At 49.7% G+C, this 21,682-nt stretch overlaps 13 protein-coding genes across 13 annotated transcripts; 6 read left to right on the top strand and 7 right to left on the bottom strand.

Annotated features, from left to right (window-relative positions):
* Nucleotides 1-718: 718 nt before the first annotated feature.
* N7518_006360 (Hsp20/alpha crystallin family protein) lies at nt 719-1,423 on the bottom strand (the record flags this gene model as incomplete). The annotated part of the gene is made up of 1 exon (XM_057187287.1): nt 719-1,423. One exon carries the CDS (start codon nt 1,421-1,423, stop codon nt 719-721), a length of 705 nt encoding a protein of 234 aa, XP_057038990.1.
* A 718-nt stretch (nt 1,424-2,141) lies between these two features.
* Nucleotides 2,142-2,557, bottom strand: N7518_006359 (succinate dehydrogenase assembly factor 1; the record flags this gene model as incomplete). Its single annotated transcript, XM_057187286.1, has 3 exons — nt 2,142-2,265; nt 2,388-2,419; nt 2,477-2,557. 3 exons carry the CDS (start codon nt 2,555-2,557, stop codon nt 2,142-2,144), a joined length of 237 nt encoding a protein of 78 aa, XP_057038989.1.
* Nucleotides 2,558-2,729: 172 nt separating this feature from the next.
* Nucleotides 2,730-3,724, top strand: N7518_006358 (fumarylacetoacetate hydrolase family protein; the record flags this gene model as incomplete). Its single annotated transcript, XM_057187285.1, has 3 exons — nt 2,730-2,744; nt 2,811-3,532; nt 3,592-3,724. 3 exons carry the CDS (start codon nt 2,730-2,732, stop codon nt 3,722-3,724), a joined length of 870 nt encoding a protein of 289 aa, XP_057038988.1.
* Nucleotides 3,725-4,071: 347 nt separating this feature from the next.
* pre4 (proteasome core particle subunit beta 7) lies at nt 4,072-4,811 on the bottom strand (the record flags this gene model as incomplete). Its single annotated transcript, XM_057187284.1, has 3 exons — nt 4,072-4,508; nt 4,582-4,729; nt 4,782-4,811. 3 exons carry the CDS (start codon nt 4,809-4,811, stop codon nt 4,072-4,074), a joined length of 615 nt encoding a protein of 204 aa, XP_057038987.1.
* A 464-nt stretch (nt 4,812-5,275) lies between these two features.
* N7518_006356 (uncharacterized protein) lies at nt 5,276-5,938 on the top strand (the record flags this gene model as incomplete). The annotated part of the gene is made up of 1 exon (XM_057187283.1): nt 5,276-5,938. The coding sequence occupies one exon, from the start codon at nt 5,276-5,278 to the stop codon at nt 5,936-5,938; it is 663 nt and encodes a 220-aa protein (XP_057038986.1).
* A 402-nt stretch (nt 5,939-6,340) lies between these two features.
* On the bottom strand, nt 6,341-7,133 carry N7518_006355 (HCNGP domain-containing protein; the record flags this gene model as incomplete). The annotated part of the gene is made up of 2 exons (XM_057187282.1): nt 6,341-6,894; nt 6,956-7,133. The coding sequence occupies 2 exons, from the start codon at nt 7,131-7,133 to the stop codon at nt 6,341-6,343; spliced, it is 732 nt and encodes a 243-aa protein (XP_057038985.1).
* Nucleotides 7,134-7,437: 304 nt separating this feature from the next.
* prs3 (proteasome core particle subunit beta 6) lies at nt 7,438-8,327 on the top strand (the record flags this gene model as incomplete). The annotated part of the gene is made up of 2 exons (XM_057187281.1): nt 7,438-7,587; nt 7,640-8,327. Exons 1-2 carry the CDS (start codon nt 7,496-7,498, stop codon nt 8,325-8,327), a joined length of 780 nt encoding a protein of 259 aa, XP_057038984.1. The 5' UTR covers nt 7,438-7,495.
* Nucleotides 8,328-8,492: 165 nt separating this feature from the next.
* On the bottom strand, nt 8,493-9,418 carry N7518_006353 (pre-rRNA-processing protein PNO1; the record flags this gene model as incomplete). The annotated part of the gene is made up of 3 exons (XM_057187280.1): nt 8,493-8,603; nt 8,655-9,295; nt 9,349-9,418. 3 exons carry the CDS (start codon nt 9,416-9,418, stop codon nt 8,547-8,549), a joined length of 768 nt encoding a protein of 255 aa, XP_057038983.1. The 3' UTR covers nt 8,493-8,546.
* Nucleotides 9,419-9,687: 269 nt separating this feature from the next.
* Nucleotides 9,688-11,877, top strand: N7518_006352 (mitochondrial distribution and morphology protein; the record flags this gene model as incomplete). The annotated part of the gene is made up of 3 exons (XM_057187279.1): nt 9,688-10,432; nt 10,489-11,693; nt 11,746-11,877. 3 exons carry the CDS (start codon nt 9,688-9,690, stop codon nt 11,875-11,877), a joined length of 2,082 nt encoding a protein of 693 aa, XP_057038982.1.
* Nucleotides 11,878-12,746: 869 nt separating this feature from the next.
* Nucleotides 12,747-16,868, top strand: N7518_006351 (GTPase-activating protein BEM3; the record flags this gene model as incomplete). Its single annotated transcript, XM_057187278.1, has 3 exons — nt 12,747-16,119; nt 16,172-16,783; nt 16,843-16,868. The coding sequence occupies 3 exons, from the start codon at nt 12,747-12,749 to the stop codon at nt 16,866-16,868; spliced, it is 4,011 nt and encodes a 1,336-aa protein (XP_057038981.1).
* A 546-nt stretch (nt 16,869-17,414) lies between these two features.
* On the bottom strand, nt 17,415-18,156 carry N7518_006350 (uncharacterized protein; the record flags this gene model as incomplete). Its single annotated transcript, XM_057187277.1, has 2 exons — nt 17,415-18,031; nt 18,087-18,156. 2 exons carry the CDS (start codon nt 18,154-18,156, stop codon nt 17,415-17,417), a joined length of 687 nt encoding a protein of 228 aa, XP_057038980.1.
* A 211-nt stretch (nt 18,157-18,367) lies between these two features.
* On the top strand, nt 18,368-19,284 carry N7518_006349 (18S rRNA methyltransferase BUD23; the record flags this gene model as incomplete). The annotated part of the gene is made up of 2 exons (XM_057187276.1): nt 18,368-18,390; nt 18,465-19,284. 2 exons carry the CDS (start codon nt 18,368-18,370, stop codon nt 19,282-19,284), a joined length of 843 nt encoding a protein of 280 aa, XP_057038979.1.
* Nucleotides 19,285-19,863: 579 nt separating this feature from the next.
* On the bottom strand, nt 19,864-21,321 carry N7518_006348 (isocitrate dehydrogenase (NAD(+)) IDH1; the record flags this gene model as incomplete). Its single annotated transcript, XM_057187275.1, has 5 exons — nt 19,864-19,951; nt 20,008-20,911; nt 20,980-21,054; nt 21,117-21,174; nt 21,292-21,321. The coding sequence occupies 5 exons, from the start codon at nt 21,319-21,321 to the stop codon at nt 19,864-19,866; spliced, it is 1,155 nt and encodes a 384-aa protein (XP_057038978.1).
* Nucleotides 21,322-21,682: the final 361 nt, after the last annotated feature.

Below are 21,682 nucleotides of genomic sequence, written 5' to 3'. Positions count from 1 at the left end.
CTTCTGTTTATCCATCTTCTGTTTATCGACAATTTTGGTAATGATTTTATTAAGTTTCCCGTCTTGGATGTTATTTTTGATTTTGTCTCTTTTGCCCATGGCGTCAAAAGTTCATTTTGGAGTTAATGTGGTTTTTTACTTTGGCGGGAGTTTGGGACATTTGGATATGGAGTCTTGTTAGGTATACCCTTTTGGAATTGGATGGAATTAGTGTCTCATCTTGCGTACACAAATCCATGAATTCTGTCTGCCGTATGCCATGTGTTGTTTCGTAATTTTAGGGTTTTCTTGGCCATTTAGTCTAATGCATGCATGGGGATACGACCTCAGCCTTTCACCGTGTGGCTAGTTCGGTGGCTCAGGCCTTTCCTGGCCATTCCTGCATACGAAGTAAGGTTATCTAGTCAAGCAAGGGGCTTTGATTTAAGAGCACAGACGCAGGGTCGGAGTAGCGAAGTAAGTTCTTACAGCCTAACAAGTGCCATCAGGTGCATATTACCTGTCTACAGACGGGATAGCAATATGATAAACATCGATGTAGATTCATTATCGTAACAAGATTCCAATCAGATCATATCAGTAAACTCATAGAAGTAAAAAAATAAGTAAAAATGCAGCAAGGAAAAGAAAAAGAAACGCCACCCGGAGATCCCAATGCAATCAATTATACAAGCGCATAGCTTTCAAGCCAGAAAAAAACACCGAATCCGATTCCAAATCAGAGAATGCGAATCTTCTTCGGCGTAGGCGCAGCCTCCTTCGGCACAATAACCGACAAGACCCCGTTCTTCAAACTAGCGCGAACAGCATCCTGATCGACGCGCGCGGTGAAGCTGAAAGTGCGCTGGAAGTCACCGATCGACCTCTCCTTCGCCCAGAAGTGCGGCTGGTCGTCCTTGGCAGCGTGGGAAACCGCATTGCTGGAAGCAGCGGTGTCGGCGGAGCTAGTAGTCGACGCTGCGTCCTCGTCTTCGACGGTGGCTTGGTGCCAGCCTGCGGCTGACGAGCTGCGGCTGGAGCTGGCTGAGGCTGAGCCGTTGTTGGTGTCGTCACTGATGTACTCGCGGTCGGTGTGGCCCTTGATCACGAGTGTGTGGGGATCGGTGAATTCGATCTCGATGTTGCTCTGGTCCACGCCTGGCAGTTCGCCGTCTAGGCGGTAGGCGTGCGTCAACTCGCGCACGTCAAAGGCGGGCATGAAGGAGGTGGGTGTTTGGATTTTGGTGCACTGTTGGATCTTGGTGCATTGGTTGGGCTTGGTGCATTGGCTTGACTTGGTGCATTGGTTGGGCTTGGTGCATTGGCTTGACTTGGTGCACTGGTTGGACTTGCAACATTGGGGAGACTTGAGTTGGTTGGCAAGCTCGTGCTCATTGAGGACGAAGAGGGGCCCAAGGCCGGATTGAGTAGTGAAGAAGGCCATTGTAGATGAGTTTGGGATTCTTGGATTGAAGATTGGAAGAATGATGATAGATGATCTGAGAGATTGTCTTGAATATTGTGTTCTGTTCTAATTGTCCTGGAATATCTGCTATTTTATATGTTCTGCTTCGTTATAGTTGATGGTGGTTGCTATACTTCCGGAATCGTCCAGAAACGGATGGCACATTCGACCGGCCGCCAGCAACTTCCACCAACTTCGAGAAACAACCACTTGATTCTATGTATTCCGTTACATTATATGCTGAATACTACTACTCTAATAATCTGATAAATGAATATTTTAGACAGCATGAATAATGTGTGATTGGTAATTACTCGAAACTTCCAAGGGCTGATAGTACCGGTACGGAGTAGTCATCGAATATATGTCGTACATACGACATAGTTAACCAAACTAATTATGTAGGTAGAACATGACAAAGCTTTAATGACTGATCATTCTATGATATACTATGACATACTATTATACAAAATGCTTCCAAAGCAAGGCCTCGACCATATCAGACATATTGCCTTTCGCGCAACATGTTAATGTTCAACATGTTCGCAGGAATTCGGCCTGGAACCAACGATGCTGGAGATCTCCAAGTCTATTCCAATGAGTAAACTGGTAAATATATGAGGCTGAAAGACGAAACATACAAAGCTAGCGTGTAGGCACCCCGAGGAACCAAGATTCTGGGGTTGGCCCCATCCGCTCATCGGATATTGCGGATTCCCGGGGTAGCATATAACTCGAGCTGTCGATGACCTTTGCGCAAGAGATATTCCACGGTATTAAAGTCCTTCTTATTCACCGCCATATATTTTTGGAACTCAGCCCTGTATTCCCGTATCAGCCGGATTGCACATATCTAGGGGAATGCCCGTTTGGGGAGAGAAAAAGGAAAGGAAATGACAGGGAGATAGGCAGATAGGCAGATAGGCAATTGACAGAGCCTTACCGGGCATAGTTCCTGAAATTGATCCTGGAGTCCTACAATAGAATAGGTTATCAGCTGAAGTGACGTGGACGAGATGATGATAAACCCACCTCAGGCTTATTCCGGATCTCCCGTAGGCATTTGCGGTATAGAGACAGGACGTCCCTCTGGAGACCGGAGAACCGAGCCATTGCGAATCTCGATTATTATATGAAGAGGGAAAAGGCGTGGAAATCATTGGGTGGAGCTGGACATGTTTCCCGCTGACAAGAGAGGCCTTTCCCGGCCGAATGGCGGATTACTATCACTTCGTCACCGTCTCCCCTCGAACTTCCAACTTCCCCATATATTCCATACTCCCCAATGTCTACCTTTACTGTGAGTATCTTAGAATAAAAATATACATTAAATCAATTACTGCATCAAATGCTGATTTCCTAATAGCACCTCATCCGCTTCCTGGCCAAGGATGGCCAAATCTACTACGGCGATGCTATCCTCCCATCCGGAGTGAGCGATATCGCCAAAGCCACCAAGGCCAGAGTCATCCAGGGCGACATCTTTGGCCAGTACCGGATCACCGACCAGGTGGCAGAGGTGCGCATGCCCCTCGCACCCCTGGCCCGTAAGGATATCGGCACAGTCCGATGCCTGGGTCTCAACTATGAGCAGCACGCCAAGGAGGCGAACATGCCTATCCCCAAGTATCCAGTGCTGTTCTACAAGCCCGTTACTTCGGTTTCCGGGCCCGTAGACGATATCCCCGTGCCCCAGCTGGCCCAGGAGGGCGAGGGCCTGGATTACGAGTGTGAACTGGTCGTCGTTATCGGCAAAGAGGCTAATAATGTCTCCGAGAGCAAGGCCCTAGACTACGTCTTGGGATATGCTGTCGGTAACGATGTCTCCCACCGCGATTGGCAGATCAAGCGGGGTGGTGGCCAGTGGGGACTGGGTAAGGGCTTCGATGGCTGGGCTCCGTTTGGTCCTGGCATCGTTTCTTCCAGTCTGATTGCCGATCCGAACAACTTGGCTATCTCGACCAAGTTGAATGGAAAGACTGTCCAGTCTTCCTCCACTAAGGATATGATCTTCGGCGTCGCTAAGACGATAGCTTTCCTGTCTCAGGGAACTACACTCTTGCCTGGAGATCTCATCTTCACTGGAACGTGAGTTACCCTGATGAGCAAGCAAATGATTTGAATTTGATAGACTGACTGCTTTACAGACCCCAAGGCGTGGGCATGGGTCGCAAGCCTGCTTTGTGGCTGAAGGACGGCGATAATGTCGAGGTTTCGCTGGAGGGCGTCGGATCCTGTGTCAACCGCGTGGTCTTTGACAAGCCTAAGGCCAAGCTCTAAATTTATCTCTCTTGAACTTGCAGTAGACCAATGATATAGTTGGTACTGGTTCAAGTTGTATATAACTACCTGCACATCTCAGTCATTGCAATTGATCATTGTGGTTATTTAGACCCAAAATTATCTCTGCATCCGTAGTCCCGTGTGCATTACATGTAAAAGAAAAACGTAAATTAGGATCTAAGCAGTCTGGGCGCCGTATCCCCTGATTCTCTCGGCAAAGGCCCAGCTCTGACCCTGAATCTGCTCATCCTCCTTCAGATCAATCCCATCCTTCGTGATTACGGCTATCGAGTACTTGTCGGTACTTCGTGCATCGCGGTAGAACAGAACCTTCAAGCACTCCTTCAAGGCATCAACGGCGTCTTCCTTGCTGACTTGTTCGAGGGGGTACCCTCAGGGAACTTGCGGCGCAGGATCGGGACCGCAAGATGAGCACCAAATCCTGTAGCGAGATGAGGAGCAGAGAATGTCGTCCCGAGCAAATCTGCCGAACTAAGGAAGGGCTCTCCCTCCGCATCGAAGCCTGCGACAAGCACATGGTTCCAAAGCGGGTTGAACTCAGAGCGTCGTTTGTAGAAAACCTTCGCAAGGTACGTGTGCAGGTTCTTGGCGTTGAGCATGTTGCCGTGAGGCGAGTAATTCTCCTTGATATCCATGGAGTCGAGGAGACGGTCGATGTATTGCATGTCGGAAACGTCACCGCCAAAGCCAACCATTGCCTTATCGCCGAAAGTACGCAGACGCTTCACATCGGAGAAACGAGCCAGGGATCCGTAGGAAGCTATATTTTCACAAATCATATCACGTCAGATGGGAATGCGAAGGAAACGGAACGTGACAATGGAACGGCATACCTAGGTTGTCGGTAGCTATAACGACTCCGCCATTAAACTTGACACCCACCACTGACGTTCCCGTCACTGCAGGGGATGAGGTATGGGCCTTGGGACCTGTGGTCTGCAAATATGAGTGATCGTAGGCACCGTAGACATCGTTCCTGGGCTGGACGGATAGTTAGCAACAGAGCAAGGACTGGGAAAGTTGTGCCACCTACGCGACCCCAAGCTTCAGGTGAGTGGTTCATGATGAATGGAGATAAATGACAGTTTCAACGGTGCTCGAAAGGGAGGATTTTGCAGACAAGGAGGGAAGACAACAGATGGATAGCACGGTAGAATGATGACGATACTCCGTAGATGGGGAGCTAGTTACCTTAGGCAGTCGAGCTGACGGAGAACTCGGCTGACTAAGCTCCGCGTTCACCAGGAGGATGTAGACTATAACTACAGCTGTTATACTAGTTTAGTAGTCATATCCTTTAATACAAATCTTCAAGAAAAATGAAAGCAAACAATTGGCTATAATAAACTCACTTCCAATGTCTATACATGTGCTTCTGTCCATCCCGATTTGGTGCTCGTATTCGCTTCCAAAGGGTCAATCCCGCCTTCTCTGGTAAAACGTATAAAGCTCGTATAAAAGATGTGACCTCCCTCCATTTGACAATATTTAAAATAATTGATATCCAGAATTTTATTTCTAAATCTAATGTCTTCTCCCGATTCAAGTCGTGCTGGATCAACGGCCCCTGCCCCTGCCATTGACAATGGCCCTTCACGCGTGTATAATATCACCAACAGGCTCTTCCACAGGCACTACGACATCAACTCGGCGGATGATCAGCCTCTGTTCTACGGCGAAGTATCTGTGTTCACTCTCAACAAGCCTGACCTTACTCTCCATGCTGGTACCAGCAGCCAGGCCCCAATTGTGGCCGTCTCCAAATTCCGGAAGTCGTCTGGTGGTTACAAAATAGGCATTGGAAACCCCGACGATGTGAACGCCGTCCAGTGGGAGGATATGACCAAGGAACTCATCCACAAACCAAAATACCGGTTCGAAATGACATCTGACCAAACTCAGAGCGGGAGACGGTCATTCCTGTGGAAGCGTACACGCACCGTTGGCGTTGAGGATTCAGCACCGTCTAAATGGACCGCCCGGAACTATAAGCTCGTGGATGAGCACACCGAGCATGTTCTGGCCGTATTTTCAGGTGCGAAACTGGGCAGAGGTGGGAAACTGCAAATCAGAGTGGAATACGGAGAAGACTTTGATCGAATGGTGTTGGTTTCTTGTTTAAGTTTGTATGAGAAGGCGAAGCGCAAACAGAAGGCATCCAGTGGTGGTGGCGGCGGCGGAGGATGTTGAAACAAGCATCATTGTTGCAATGTATGATCCACAAGTATGATAATGTACACGAGTCTAAGTGTGCGCTATGTCAATTGAGAGGGTATCGTTGATCCTCTTTCTGGAGTCAGTGGATCGACCACCAGTATGTTTCTCCAAGATGGGCACATAATCTTGAAGGTCGAAGATAGAAGAGCCCTCCTTCTTGAATCGTAGGATACCAAAACGGAAGTTCCCATGCCCGGCAGGCAAATACCGCGCTACCGAATATTCGAAGCAATCAAGTTATGTGCTGGAGCCGCCGTTTGAGGTCATAATCTCTAGTGCTCAAATTTCCGGAAAGATCTGATGCACCCGAGACCATGGTAGATCTGGCATACTGTAGGGTTGGTATTCTTGGTCCGGTTGCCGCTGAATGAATCTTCAGGCAGATCCAGTGACAAAATCAACCGAGCTTCGCTGGCCCGATGCCTTTTTCTCCTCTGATTGTTTACGGAAATTTTGCTGGGTTCTCAAGAGTTCCTCCTTGAAACCCCATTTCGGTAGATTGGAGGGATTCCACAAGTCGGTTGGCAACGATGTGTCATATTGCGATTGCTCATCGATCCCGGCATGTTCCATCATTTTCTTCAGCAAGCTTGGATTCTTAAGCGACGACGAGCTGGCCAATTTTGAGTTGAAGTGTACGCCTTGTTTTTTGAGCGCGAGGAAATGCTCGAATTTCGCGTTCGCGGCTGGGTTAGGAGACCCAGGAGGTGATGGTGGAATGTCTAGATTGGGAACCGGGGGGAGAGTAAGGTCTTGAACGAGTCCACGTGAAGCCGAAAAGGGAGATGAGCGTCCACTTGTCGAATGCTTGTTCTCCGAGAGGGGCGCCATGTCGATAGAAGCGGGGCCAAGGACCGGTCCTTCTGGGACAGAATCGGTGGCTATGTAAAAGCGTGCCTCTTTTGATTGTTGGTTGGACGGTTTATGATCTGAATAAATCGTCAGCGCCAATCGTCGGAGCTAGTCCCGAAGAATTAAGAGGCATGTTACCTTCGTCCTGGCTAGCTTGTAAGGTTGTAGGTGGAATATCCTTGTTACGCTGTTGCTTCAAATCAGCAACTCTCCAATGCCGTTGTTTCGGAGCTGAAGATACCTGAGAATTGGGTGAAGGACCATTCTGTTCTACCTCATCCTCACTGTTGCTCTCATAGTCACCAAGACCAAGCATCACGTCGCAATTCGTCCTAGGTATAAGCGTTGAGACCGAAGGAGATCAGGATAACACTGTGGTAAGATCCAGAGATATGGACAAGTTTATCTTTCGAACGAGAGTATGTCAAACTTAACATGCAGAAATAAATGAGGCGCCGTAAGTATCGAGAGACAGCCCTCCAGGGCTCTCGGGGAGCTTGGATATTCCTTACCTAATCAATAGAAGGCAGCTACCGCATCGCGTCAGACACCCAGCTTCTTTGCTCTCCATCCTCCAGAACGCCCAATCTCCAGAATCCTCTACATCCAACCCTTTAGTCTTTTTTATAAAGCTGCCGTTCTGATATTTCCTCCCGATCAAGCTCCATATCCCCGAAAATGACGTCGCTCATGGGTAACCAGTCTGGGACTATCGGATACTCCTTCTCTGAGCCAACATCCGCTAATGTCAAACAACACTCGTTCTACCCGTAAGGAACAACTCGATCACTGTGCAGGAAAACTGGCTAACAGTTACACTAGTTACACCGATAATGGCGGCTCCACCCTCGGCATCACAGGTGCTGATTACGCTATCCTCGCTGGCGACACTCGTTCCACATCAGGCTACAATATCAACTCTCGCATGGTACCCAAAGTCTTCAAGATTGGCGGTGATGATGAGACCGGCGAGGGAGCTAGTATCATTCTTTCTGTTGTTGGTTTCGCCGCAGATGGAAACGCTCTCAAGGAAAAGCTGGACACCGTGGTGAAGATGTACAAGTACCAACATGGGAAAACCATGTCAGTGGGAGCATGTGCACAGCGATTGTCGACTATCCTCTACGAGAAGCGGTTCTTCCCGTACTACGTACATGCTATTCTGGCTGGTCTGGATGAGGAAGGCGTGGGAGCTTTGTACAGCTACGACCCGGTGGGTTCTTACGAGCGGGAACAGTGTCGGGCTGCCGGTGCGGCATCCAGCTTGATCATGCCTTTCCTGGACAACCAAGTCAACTCCAAGAACCAATACATCCCAGGAAGCGGAGAAGGACATGCCCTTGTGGCCAAAAAGGCCGAGCCTCTGGATAAGGACACGGCCAAGAAGCTTGTACAGGATGCCTTTACAAGTGCCGTGGAGAGACATATCGAGGTTGGCGATGGTTTGCAAATTGTGATTGTTACCCGGGAGGGAATCGAGGAGGTGTTCCACGCCCTGAAGCAGGATTAGAGTGTAGGACATGGTAGATCGTGGCCTTCTTATTGGGCGTGGGGCTCATTTTTGATCAATGATCATAAACATAATTGAGATGAATGAAATTTCCATGAATTGATTGATATATTTACGTTAAACGTCGTCAAGCCTCTAAGATCAGAAAAAGAAGACAGCTTAAACCTGATGCACCTTGAACGCCCACACCATGCCAGATGAGATAAATGAGTCGTGGAATCAGAAGCGTTCCTTCATTCGCGAGGCGACGGTCCGAAGGTTGCCATAAACCTTGCCCTATTTTGTGTTAGAAGAATTCCTTTGAAGATTTATATGATCAAGTCTTACCGGAGGGCTACCCAGAATCAAGCTGACAATTGCCTCTCGGGCAATGTGAATGTTCTTGAATCCACCGAGAATGTGAATCTTCTGGTCTGCAAGTACCACTCGTGTCCGGCTGGCATTTTCGATTGCAAACTTGGTCTTTCCGTCCTTGCCTGCAATACGTCCGATGGCACGACCGAGATGTTCTCCGTTCAAAGTCTTCACATCCTTGATCTCGAAAGTCTGGATGTACAGATCATCAAGTCGGAGAAGGGCAATCGCATCGTCGAGATCGAAGCCAAGAGTGAAGGCCTTGACGAAATCAGCACCTTTTTGCAGAGCTCCCACATCGGTGGTAAACTTGGAGGTTCTCAATTCTACTGATCGGGTCTTGATGTTCATTCGCACTTGCAACTTGAGGTGCTCGACGATAGGAGGGCAGATCTTGGCCCAGCTCGCTTTGAGCGGGGTCATACGGTGCGGTGGGACAGGCACCTTTCGTGTCTCGATCCGATATGCGGCGGCGACGTCCTTGGCCGGGGTGAAGACAGGGCGACCTTCCTCATCGATGCGCATTTCGGTGTCCTCCGCAGACTCGGCGACGGGGTTAATCGGAGCGCCCTCGTCCACGGCTTGTACATCGATCAGAACTTCATCATCCTGATCTATTGATTGTCAGCCTTGAAAATAATATTTGCAGATCGGATCGAGTACTCACCATGAGAGACAGTCTCTGGCTGAAACTCTAGGGCCTGCTCTGGCTGGCGAATAGCTGTAGGTGCCGACATTGTGTTGCTTAAGGAATCAAGTTTTTTTCCTCATAAAATCTGTTATCGTAAAATTTAATCAGTTCCCCCCTCACGGAAAAATGAAGTGTGGGCGGAAGGGAATTTTTTGCTGCAAACAAGACAAACTCCGATGATTTCATTCGGGCTCCTCGCAACTCTTGCAAGCTTTCAAGCTTCTTGTCAACAAGTCAACTGCTGTTCATGATACAGTGTGCCTGTCATATTTTCGTGTCAAGTTTCTCATTCATGTCCAGTATGTAAAGACAAACATGTCTGCCAATCTGGGACGCCGGCTCTATGCCCATATCTGGGATACAGCAAATCCATTTCTTGGTCGCATACGAATAAATCGCGTATCGGCCTCCGATGCTTACGCCTCAAGATCATTCCTCGATTCGTCCCTTTCAAGCCACTCACGACGCATCTCGACGCTCCCAACAAAACCCACGCGGTTCAAAAGATTCGCTTCCGGTGGCTTCTTGGTCCTCGGCGTCTCACCTACCTCAACTGCTGCGGACAATACCGCAGCATGCATCATCTCCTCTCCGAAAATCGCCGCCCAGCATGTCTGGAAGCGAACTTTACACACCTCGAATGACCGTCGACGCGGGAAAGCAGCTTCGCAAGACACTCATGAACGCAACGAAAATGACCATTCCCAAAAACCCGGCCAATCCGGCAAAGATACATCCACCGCACATTCACAAGTCAGCCCACCCAAAGATACTCAACAACCAACAACGACTAATCGCCACTTAATGGATCGCTTACCACATATGCCTCAGCTACATCGGCCAACCAAGGAGGAGCTTTTAGCTGCAGCAACTGGGTTCTGGTCACGCCTCAAAGTACGATTCAAATGGTTTTCTATAAGAAGTGTTCGTCCTTACAATATGGATGAGATAACTGCCTTATTCTCGTGGGTTTTGCTGGGTCACATCGTCTGGGTTGTCGTGGGGACTACCACTTTCTTCTCGCTCCTGATCCTTGCGATCAACACAGTCTTTGCTCAAGGTACATCCATCCACTTTATGCCGCAATAAGGTCTGGATACTAATGTGCTTGAATAGAAACATTGGCGGGGTGGGTGGGTAACTATCTTACCAAGTCTTCTGGAGTCAAAGTTGTCTTTGAATCTGCAATCGTGCCCAAGTGGAAAAATGGCGTCATCACCTTCAAGAATGTCTTTGTGTCGAAGCGACCAGGCCAAGGCACAGGCCATGTCAGTAAGGGATCTCCGAAGTCTGCGGCGGCTGCAGCCGCAGCTCGAGGTGATACTGGATTAGAAGATTTTCAGGTAGTATCTGATGAAGAGGAAGATACCAACTACACACAATTTGATCTGTCGATTGAGACGGTCAACGTGACATTATCATTTACCAAATGGCTCAATGGAAAGGGCCCACTTCATGATGTTGAGGTGAAAGGTATACGAGGTGTTGTTGACCGCCGCCACGTTTACTGGCCGGAGGAGGACTTGGATCCTAAATCCTACCGACATGAGCACCTTCCTGGTGACTTTGAGATTGACTCTTTCAAGATGCATGATCTGCTTGTCACCATTTACCAACCGGACAACTTCCGGCCCTTCTCCGTGAGCATCTTCTCGTGCGACCTCCCTCAATTGCGGAAGCAATGGCTCTTCTACGATTTCCTCTCTGCCAACATGATGTCTGGGTCCTATGACAACTCCTTGTTCACAATCCACGCTCGTCAAACCCATGGGTTCACGGGCCTCCGGCAGGATAGCGAAGAAGAAGAAGAAGACGGCAAGCCAAGCCCGTGGAAGAAACATAATCGGATTCGAGTTGATGGACTCAATGTCGACCACCTCAATCGCGGTGTTCAGGGTCCCTTCTCTTGGATTCACGAAGGGACAGTAGATATTGTGGCCGATATCATGTTACCTGCAGAAAATGATGAGAGCTTGGCCAAGGTGATGGTTGATTTCTATGATCGGCTAGAAACCACAGTCACCACCAATCGTTATCCGGAACCTCTATCTTCGTCTTCCAGTACAAATTCCGAGACTGAAGATCGACGTTTCATCGCCATGGATATGCGCGTGCACCTCAACAACGTTCGAGCTGTCGTACCCATCTTCACCCGTGACCTGTCTTACATCAACAATGCACTGATTCGTCCTATTGTTGCCTATATCAACTCCAAACGCACTTTTATTCCCATCAATTGCCGCTTAGTCAAGCGCGTTGGAGATTTTGATGGCAGCTGGACCGTCTTTGACAGTGGCCTGATGGATGACCTGTCAGCTGCAGTGAGTACCCTTTCTCTTTTCCTCCCCCGATCATTACTGATAAATTCTGCAGACCTACGACGCATTTGCGCGAGATGTCGTGGATGATCAAGCCCGGAAAAGGCGGTTCAAGAAAGTCGGGTTCTGGTCCCTTCAGCTGGCCGCCCAGGCTATTTTCATGGGCATGGCTGGCAACATCGCCTAATTGTATCATTCTGTACCACCTTCGACCGGCGTTTTTCTCTTTCTTTTTGATTTGGTCTGTACTATATAGTCATTGCGGTCGCATTTACAGGAGTCTAGGTCATTTTTCTAGATAGAAACCATCTCAAGCCAAGTCTGAAACCGAACTCAAACTAGTCCACTGTGAGACGATGTCCAGGCATTGCCCTGGACATTCAAAATATTTCCATCACCAACTTCCAATAGCTTTCGGTCACTTTCATGTCACTCGGTTCCACCGCAGTTGCTCCGAGTGCTAGGACGGCTTCGTACTACAACAGTTCATATAACTATTATTTTCTCATTCTATGGTGTTTGTAAAAGGCCATTATAAACGATACACTGTAATATATAAAAGAAAAGAATGATTCAAAGTGACTGGAAAGAAAAACAGTTTCGGAGTAGTTATATAGTTACTCGTGATAGTTATTCTTACTACCTTAGGTAACCCCGACAGAAAGGGATTCTGCATACCAAAGACATCTCAGATCATCTTCCTCGCTTCTTCTTCTCTTTTCCTCTTCAGAAGGACTGCGATTCTCTCATGATCGTCTCCTTAGTATTTATCTAATTTTTTGTTATTATTCTTATTGGCTTGATACCCCCTTTTCTCCCCCCCCCCACACTGCACTTAAGCTCTCTCACCCTTTCAACTCTCATTCTCTGTGCCACAAAGGGAGTGTTCATATCGTTGCTTTCTTTCCAATCAGTTGATCGGTTAACAATACCCCCTGTTTTGCTCCCTGGCGCTTAAGCTTCAGCTTCCGGGGTTCCGCGCTTTCGCCCTTTGGGCCTTCGCCTCGTGTCGCCCCCCGAACGTGACCCCTCTGATGAGTCTCGACTCTGACAGCCATGTCGCAAATCCCGCGGGAGAATAATGAAAGCCCGCCAACTTCATCTAATAATCGGTCCGGTTTCTCAGTCAATAACGGTCTCATTCCGCGAGATTATTTAGCTCGATCTGATCAACGCCCCGGTCCTACTCCTGGTTCCCGAAATATCACACCCTCCCCGTTGCATACAAGTTCCCTCCCCCAGTCGCACCGTGTCGGCGGATCTACATCATCCGACAGTCCCCTATCTCCGAAATCCAACCCTTCTTCCGCCCAGAATTGGTCGCCAATCACTCGCGTAGCCAATGCACCATACACTGCGCCACCCTCCAGTACTGGTCAAAGCCCGTCGCAATCACCAGAAATGGATTCGGGGAATACTAGCGGTCGACCTGGCGAAACCAATACGCCGAAATCAACCCGTGCGCCAGAACCAGATCGATCTGGCTCTTCCTCCGTCAGCTCTGTACACTCGATGCCGGGTGATCGCACACCCAATCGCATCATGCCTCGCACCTCGTCAATCGATTCTGCTATCTCGTCCCTGTCCTCCAGCTCTCAGAGATCGGCCTTTGATGTCAATGCTCTGAGTTCAGCCGACATAAACAATCTCATCAATGCCGCTGGATCTGCCGAGGCTGTGATCGTGCACCTCTTGAAAGAGAAACACCAAGCGGCCTCTCAGAACGCGCAACTTTGGAAATTAGTGGACAAACAAAGGACTTTAATCCTCGGCCTTAACAAGGATCTAGAGCGTGCTTTTCAAGAGAAGGAGAAATATCGGAAGAAGCTTAAAGATATACAAGACGCTCCGCCATTGCCCGTTGCCGAGCCCTCGGCGTCTGTGACTGCACCGAGCAGTGACAAAGAGAATGTGTCTCGCAAACCTGACCAACCATCGATTGTCCTAGCTTCTGAATCCTCTCGGCGGGAGGGCTTCGAACACACCAGAAGCCCAGTCTATGCCGCCGATATCCCGTCTCCGGTAGGAGACGGAAATAACAGGATTCCGTACCCAAATCGCAAACCACCGCCTGCGCCTCTGAATCTACGACAAGCAGACAATGACAGGGCATCTTCAGCTTCCGATTCCGATTCCGGTTCCGATTACGGCGATTCCCAGGATGTAAATGGCCTTCCGAGTGCGGGTCGTGGACGGAGAAAGACGAGAGAGCAGGATGATCAGGACCGCGAAGCTGCGCTGGAGAAGGATATGTCTGGGTCTACCGGCTCTGTGGAACCGCCTCAGACAGCATCCTCTCAGAGCTCCCGGGATACAGCAACATGTAGCCCGAGAACAGTCCCCAGGGAGCATTCTACGAAATCACCGCCAAATGTGGGTGATTCTAACTCACTGGGGTCACTTTTGGGCTCTCGGCCCCCTCCTTCTTCGTCCGTCAATGGGCGCTCTATCGCTGCTATGCCCTTGAGCCCTGGACTGCCCTTGAGCCCGAGGCCAGAAGATCGACCCGTTAATTCTCCCATGCCGCGCATGCCACGAGACTTTTCCACTTCCATGGCAGCCGGGTATCAGGCCCAGGGATTGCCGCTCTCGCCAAGAATGGCTAATCATCCCACGGGCTTTGCTCCCATCCCTTCCGGACGTGGCCCTATTCCATTAATTGATCCCACAATCATGATTGACAGCCCGAGATCTGCAAATTTCCCCGACAATCAAATCTACCGAGGTTTGATGTCTGATGAATACCGGGGCCTGCTTTTACCTCCGAATGCCCTTCCTCTGGTTCAAGTCAGGGTATCTTCGTCGCGGCTTCGACCTTCCCGGAATAGTTACATGGCGTCGAGGCCCCTGGACGAGGAGCCTGTTTTTACTCTCAGTGTGATCCTGCGGTCAGAAATGTCAGAGCTATGGCGAGTTGAAAAGGTCATCGGTGCTTTACCACAGCTGGATCAAAAAGTCCGACAATCTTCTCCGTTCCCCGGAAAATTACCGGATAGGAGCATTTTCAGCGGACACTCCCCTGCTAAGGTTGACCTGAGACGTGCCGCACTGAATGCGTACTTTGACAGACTGTTGGACACGCCAATGGACGAGAATGCCGCGCTAGCTATCTGCCAATTTTTGACAAGTGATGCCATAGAACCTCGAGACGACGAGACAAGTTTGCTGAAAGGTCTCGCCCAGACAAGGCCCGACATGCCACGTGGACCAGACGGAAAGCCTCAAAAGGAAGGTTACTTGACCAAACGAGGCAAGAACTTCGGTGGCTGGAAAGCGAGATATTTCGTTCTCGATGGACCTGATCTGAGATACTACGAATCTCCCGGTGGTCCGCACATGGGTACTATTAAACTTCATCATGCCCAGATCGGCAAGCAATCGCCAAAACCCAACGAGAATGTTCCATCTCCTGGGGCCGAGGATGATTCTGATAACCAGTATCGCCATGCCTTTCTGGTATTGGAACCAAAGAAGAAGGATTCTTCGGCACTTGTTCGGCATGTTCTCTGCGCCGAGAGCGACGAGGAGCGTGATACGTGGGTTGATGCTCTCATGGAATATGTTGAGAATGCTTCTTCCGAAAATGAGGGACGTGGCAGCGTATCTTCCAAGAGTCAGCCTCAGTCTCAAGATGAATCCCACGTGCAGCAAAAGCAACTACTCTCCGGATCCGAGACCAAGTCTAAAATATTCAACGGAAGCAAGAGATCTGGTCGAGTTGATAGTCCCGACCAGGATCTAGGAGGCTCTGTGCAGGGTTTCAGCTTTGAGGATGCAGTGCCAGCTGATCCTCCGACTATTGGTTCCAGTGTTGAGCAAGCTCCCCGGTCCCCACGAATCCCGACGACGTTGTCGACAGAATTCAAGGACACGACGATGTCTCCCGACCAAACAATGCAGTCTCCCAGATTGATATCTAGGCCCACAAACGGCACGGTCATTCAAGACCTGGAGGCTTGGGGCAACAAAGCAAAGACATCGACGAAAGAGAAGAAACGTAGTATCTGGGGTTTCCGGTCCAGGTCTTCTTTCGACCTTGCCAACCACGCCAGCGGCGATACATCAGGCCACAATGCTGAGAGGACGGGTCCTGTTAGACCTGTATTTGGTATACCCTTGGCAGAGGCCGTGCAAGATTGCGGACTGCCAGGCATTGATGCAGGGCTGCCGGCAGTGGTTTATCGCTGCATTGAATATCTCCATGCCAAGGAAGCTGCCTTGGAGGAAGGTATCTTCCGTCTGAGCGGTTCCAATGTGGTGATTAAAGCGTTGAAAGAACGTTTCAACACTGAAGGTGATGTTGATTTCGTGTCTGGAGATCAGTATTACGACATTCATGCTGTGGCTTCTCTCTTCAAGCAATATCTTCGAGAGCTTCCGACGACAGTCTTAACTAGGGAGCTTCATTTGGACTTCCTTCGCGTTCTCGGTATGTACACATTTGGTGTTCTCTTTTTTTTTTTACTAACCTGATTGAAAAGAACTTGACGACCGTCAAAAGAAGGTCGCTGCCTTCAACTCTCTAGTGCATAGGCTGCCTAGACCCAATCTCGCATTGCTACGAGCTCTATCGCAATTCTTGATCGAGATTGTGAACAATTCCGATGTGAACAAGATGACGGTCAGGAACGTGGGCATTGTCTTTGCCCCAACTCTCAATATTCCGGCACCGGTCTTCTCGATGTTCCTCACGGACTACGACAGTATCTTTGGCGATACTGATTCGAGCTTTGCGAGGCCGGCTATGGAACTGACAGTTGAAAACACTCTGTCGCCCGATGATATTCGTTCCCCACGTCATCAAATGTTCTCAGACCTCCCTACACCTTCGTACCAGCAGACTTCGTTCCGACCCATTGGTGATGGCAACGGTCCTTCCGATGGCCCCAGGACACACCACGACACTGGTTTCACTCCAATGCAACCTAGCTATGACCAACCGACGTCTTCCAGACATGAGCAATACCACCACCATCAACATCAGAGTGCCGGCGCTTCGTATTCTTCCTTGAATGGCATGTTGGGGGCTAGCTCGGAAGACACTCGCTCGGCAAAGACCAAGCGACGGGAGAGTTCAATGCTCTTTATGGAGGGTAAGACCCAAGCACGAGAATATTCCCACGGACTTTACTAATCTGTACTGTCTATGAAGATCCTTCTTTCTACCAGGGCAAGTGAATTATCATTCGCTTCTCACTGGCCTTTTCTTTCTTTTTTTTTCCCCACGCCCTTCCGATTCTGGAATGTCCAGTGGTCATGCCTCTCTTATTCGGAAAAATTACGACTTGCACGACTGCACAATGATGACTTAATCCACTTGGCAATCTCAGACATCAAAGTCGCGAGGGAATGTTTTAATGATAATGGTAATCAAGATGCGGCTGTCCATCTTGGAGCTGGGAGTTCCCATGCCATGGCCAGCAACTTTCACCGTTATACCCCTTCTTTTTGTTCTGCTTCTTTATCTACTTCATCTTTTTCTTCATATTTCCCCTTATTATTCGCCTTTTATTTCTTTCCCCCATATTTCAGCGCTACCATTAGGGCTCGATGTCCATATATCATTATCTGCTTTTATTTATCTGGAAATTTGGTGGTCCAGAGTTACGCGATATGGAGGCTGGCGCACTTTGCCAATTTGTTATTACAATTTACACGACGCGATGGCGGAATACAAATTTCATTACATCTATATATATTATCAATTCCCGTGGCCTCGCTCACTCAGAATCGTCTTGTACTTTCTCCTCTCCAGAGACCCATGACTTCACCGGTCTCCCTTGTCCAATCTCGGACACCATCCACCAAGGCCTTGGCCATTCCCTTGTTCTTGGACTTGCTACCAGAGGGACCGAGTCCAGCGGGTTTGGCATGTTCCCCGGTGACGTATTCGGAGCCCATGCTTGGCAACACGTTTTCCCCCGCGCTCAAACTAACAAACAGGGCGAATGGAACAAGCCAAATGCACAGCCCAAAGTATGAGGCCACTTCAGAGAAAGAGGGCATCTCATCGTAATTGACTCCATACGGTTGACGCCAGTTGTTCGACGGAGGCAAGGGCTTCGAGAAGTGGCGGAACCATAGCCAGTGGTTGAGACCAACTAGAAGGCAGGATAGAAGGAAAAGAGGATCGGATAGTTTCACGATGGGGAATCGGCGCAGATTGCTAGCGTAGACCATGTGCGAACCAATGCTGAGCAGAGATAGTGACACGGGGAAACGGTCAAATATCATAAGCAGAACTTGTATCGCGACGATGCCGTAGATCAAACGGGTCAACAGACGGCGGGCGATAACCGTGTGTTCTTCCACGAGCTCGGATAGATAGTAGAGTCCCGAAGCTGGAGTTTCCAAGTCAGCTTTTGCCCATTCATGTCAGGACTCCATGTCCCATACCTATAGCCAAGGTGAGAAACGCAAACCCGACAACCACCCCGAAATATCCGACTAGCGGTAAAATCCACATGACGCGCAGTGTATACAAAGCTGTCGAGCGGTGATAGTGTTGAAAAGTAAGGCGGGAGGCAATCAGCCCCAGAGAGAGAGATTCGAGATGCAATCGGAGAAACGTGGACGGTTTTGGGGTACGGATGCCTCAGGCAGCGCCACCAAAAATAATTTAATGAATTTCTGAACTTCAACTCGCAACGCAACTTGCACATTCAATACCACACACCATGTCGCGCCCTGAAGATACCCTGTATGACCGCATGACTCTGCTGCATATATCATGAAGAAGGAAAAAAAACTAACATCGCATCTCGAAAACTACAGCCCTCCGGACCTGTTCTACAATGACAATGAATCTCGAAAGTATACAAAGTCGTCGCGAATTCGCAACATCCAAGCCAGCATGACCAGTCGCGCACTGGAACTCCTCGACCTAAAATCGCCATCCTTCATCCTCGATCTCGGCTGCGGCTCCGGACTCTCCGGCGAAATGCTCTCCGAAGTCGAGCCCGAAGACGGCGGCCCGCACACATGGGTCGGCATGGATATTTCACCCAGCATGTTGGACGTGGCTTTACAACGCGAAGTAGAAGGCGATCTATTCCTCGCGGATATCGGTCAGGGAGTTCCCTTCCGGCCGGGCACATTCGACGCCGCAATCAGCATCAGTGCGATCCAGTGGCTGTGCAATGCGGAAACCAGCGATGTCACTGCTGAAGGTCGACTGCGACGCTTCTTCGAAGGTCTGTACGCTAGTCTTCGTCGGGGTGGACGTGCGGTGTGTCAGTTCTACCCGAAGAATGATGTCCAGCGGAGTATGATCAGTGGGGCTGCAATCAAAGCTGGCTTTGGTGCGGGTATCCTTGAAGATGACCCCGGGACTAAGAGCAGCAAGTTGTACCTGGTTCTGACTGTTGGTGGCGGCGGTCTGCCCGGTGATATTACGGGGGTTGTGAATGGCATGGATGATGTCAATATCTTGGATGCTCGGCGGAAGGCTACGGAGATCAATAATGCCCGTGGACCTCCGAGGAAGGGAGACAAGGCTTGGATTATGAACAAAAAGGAGCAGATGGCGAAGAAGGGCAAGGTCGTCAAGGCTAGCTCGAAATACACCGGCCGCAAACGACGAATCGCTTTCTGATCGGACTGCTTTGTTTACGGGCACCGATGTTCGTCTTTGTCGGATCCAATCAAAAAGAGAAACGAAAAAAAGGAGAAAAGGAGAAAAAGCCCGGATGAAAGGAGTCTTCAAGTCATTCTCCCGAAGTATATAGCTTTCACCCATTCTGTCTGTGTATGCGCATTCCTTTGGGCGTTATTCGGATTGTCTTGCCGGGAAGCCCATAGGGTACCTACAAGTTCGACTCGGGTTAAATTAGTCGATCGTGAGGTGCCTGCTAGAGGCCTCGCAATGGGTTGGAGGCTTGGAGGATGAGCTCTCTACCTTCTGGCCACGATATGAGACTGGCCTATTGAAGAAGATTCACGATGTTTATACCCAATTAATAATGCAATGAATGTCCTCGTTATGAACAAAAGAAAAATAGTCTATTGCTATAACTTGCGAGGGAACGTGTCGAGCTAAATTGAAAGGAAAGATAATACATCAAGTGAAGACGACACCGACCAATTCACGGTGTGCAGAGCACAATGCAAGAATCAGCAAGCAACATCCTCAATCGTAGCGGTAGGTATATTGGAGTGAGGGGGGTTCCAAAATTTACAGAGCCGCCTCCATCTTGTCCAAAACAGCCCGGGTGAACTCGTGAGTGGTAGCACGACCACCCATGTCGCGGGTCATAACGTTGCTAAAAGAAGGAAGTCAGCATTGTCATTTTTCATAACGGTATTGGCGTTCACTCACCCTTCACCGATAACATCGTAGACAGCCTTGGAAATGCGGTTGGCGTGGTCATCGAGACCGAGGTGGCGCAGGAGCATGGAGCCGGACAGGATCATGGCACTGGGGTTGGCCTGGTCCTTGCCCTTGATGTCAAGGCCGACGTGACGGCAGCCGGGCTCGAAGACAGCAACGTCACGACCCATGCTGCAACCGGGGACAACACCGGGTCCACCAACGAGGGCAGCGCCAACGTTGGACAGAATGCCACCGTAAAGGTTGGGCATGACCAAAACGTCGAACTGCTGGGGACGGGACACAGCCTGCATGGAAGCGTTGTCCACAATCATGTCGTTCACCTCCAGGGTGGGGTAGTCCTCGGCGACCTTGTGGAATGTGCTGCGGAAGAGACCATCGGCCAACTTCATGATGTTGGCCTTGTGGATGCAGGTAACCTTCTTGCGGTTGTTGGCAAGGGCGAAGCTGAAGGCGAACTTGGCGATACGCTCAGACTTGGCGCGAGTGATGATCTTCAAGGACTCGACAACTCCGTTGACGGACTGGTGCTCGAGGCCGGAGTACTCACCCTCGGTGTTCTCACGGATGATGCAGAGGTCGACGTTCTTGTGGCGGGTCTCGTAACCGGGGATGTTCTTGATCAGAGAGATGGAGGCGTAGATGTCCAACTCCTGACGCAGGGCAACGTTGAAGGACTGGTGGCCCGAGCGCTCAATGGGAGTGTGGAGAATACCCTTTAGGCCGAGCTTGTTGCGCTTGAGGGAAGCCAGGGACTCGCGGAAGAGCTCCTCGGAGTGCTTGTTACCGGCATCGACACCGCTAACGTCGACCTGCTCCCACTCAATGGGAACGTTGTCAGCCTTGAAGATGGTTTTGACTGATTCGGCAACCTCAGCACCGATACCGTCACCTTGTCGAGTGTTAGTTCAAGAGCGTGCGCCATGACAGCGGAGAAGGCGCAAAACATGTGAAGCATACCAGGGATGAGGGTCACGGTGTACTTGCCACCGTACTTGGTGGGCTTGAAGATATCCGACTGAACACTAGCGAAGGCTGGGTAAATGGGTTAGCGGGGATGGATTTTGATGCACGTCAGGGAATTTTAATGGGCGTACATCTGGCGGGAACAGAGCGGCCGACAGATGAAGCTGCGGAAGCACTGCTGAGCAGAGTCTATAGAGAGCAGAGACAGGTTAGCGAAGCTGCCACTAACTCCCTTGCAAAGGACTGAGATCACGGAAACGCGGAAACGCGGAAACCGAGAAAAAGCAAAACCAGGGAGGAACTTACCCGTGCAGGCTGTGCGGTTCTGGAGAACATTTTCGAGTGATTGGATATTTAAACAAAGAGATTGGGTGAGGTATGAATCGAAGTGAGAGGGGGTTGGAAAAGGGAAGCGTGAAAACGGGAGAAAAGGCTCCGGATGGGCTCGGCATCGAGCGACTTGTGGTTAGCGCCGGCCCGATCTTATCTGAATGGATCACTTGGGCTGGGCAGTATGTCCACTCCTACACTACCTACACTACCTACACGACACTAGACATACTACAGCTACAATGAAACAATGAAATCTCATATGAGCTTGGCATTCTTATTCACTTATTCCCCGGAACTAACTTTCTTTGGTCAATTCTTATTCAGATCCTCTTCTGGTCCTCGAATATCACATACCTCAGGTCAA

The sequence above is a fragment of the Penicillium psychrosexuale genome (genome assembly GCF_028828465.1).
Source record: "Penicillium psychrosexuale strain IBT 29551 chromosome Unknown utg000004l, whole genome shotgun sequence".
NCBI lineage: Eukaryota > Fungi > Ascomycota > Eurotiomycetes > Eurotiales > Aspergillaceae > Penicillium > Penicillium psychrosexuale.
The sequence above is the reverse complement of the archived record's forward strand: the minus strand, read 5'-3'. Positions and strand labels throughout refer to the sequence as shown.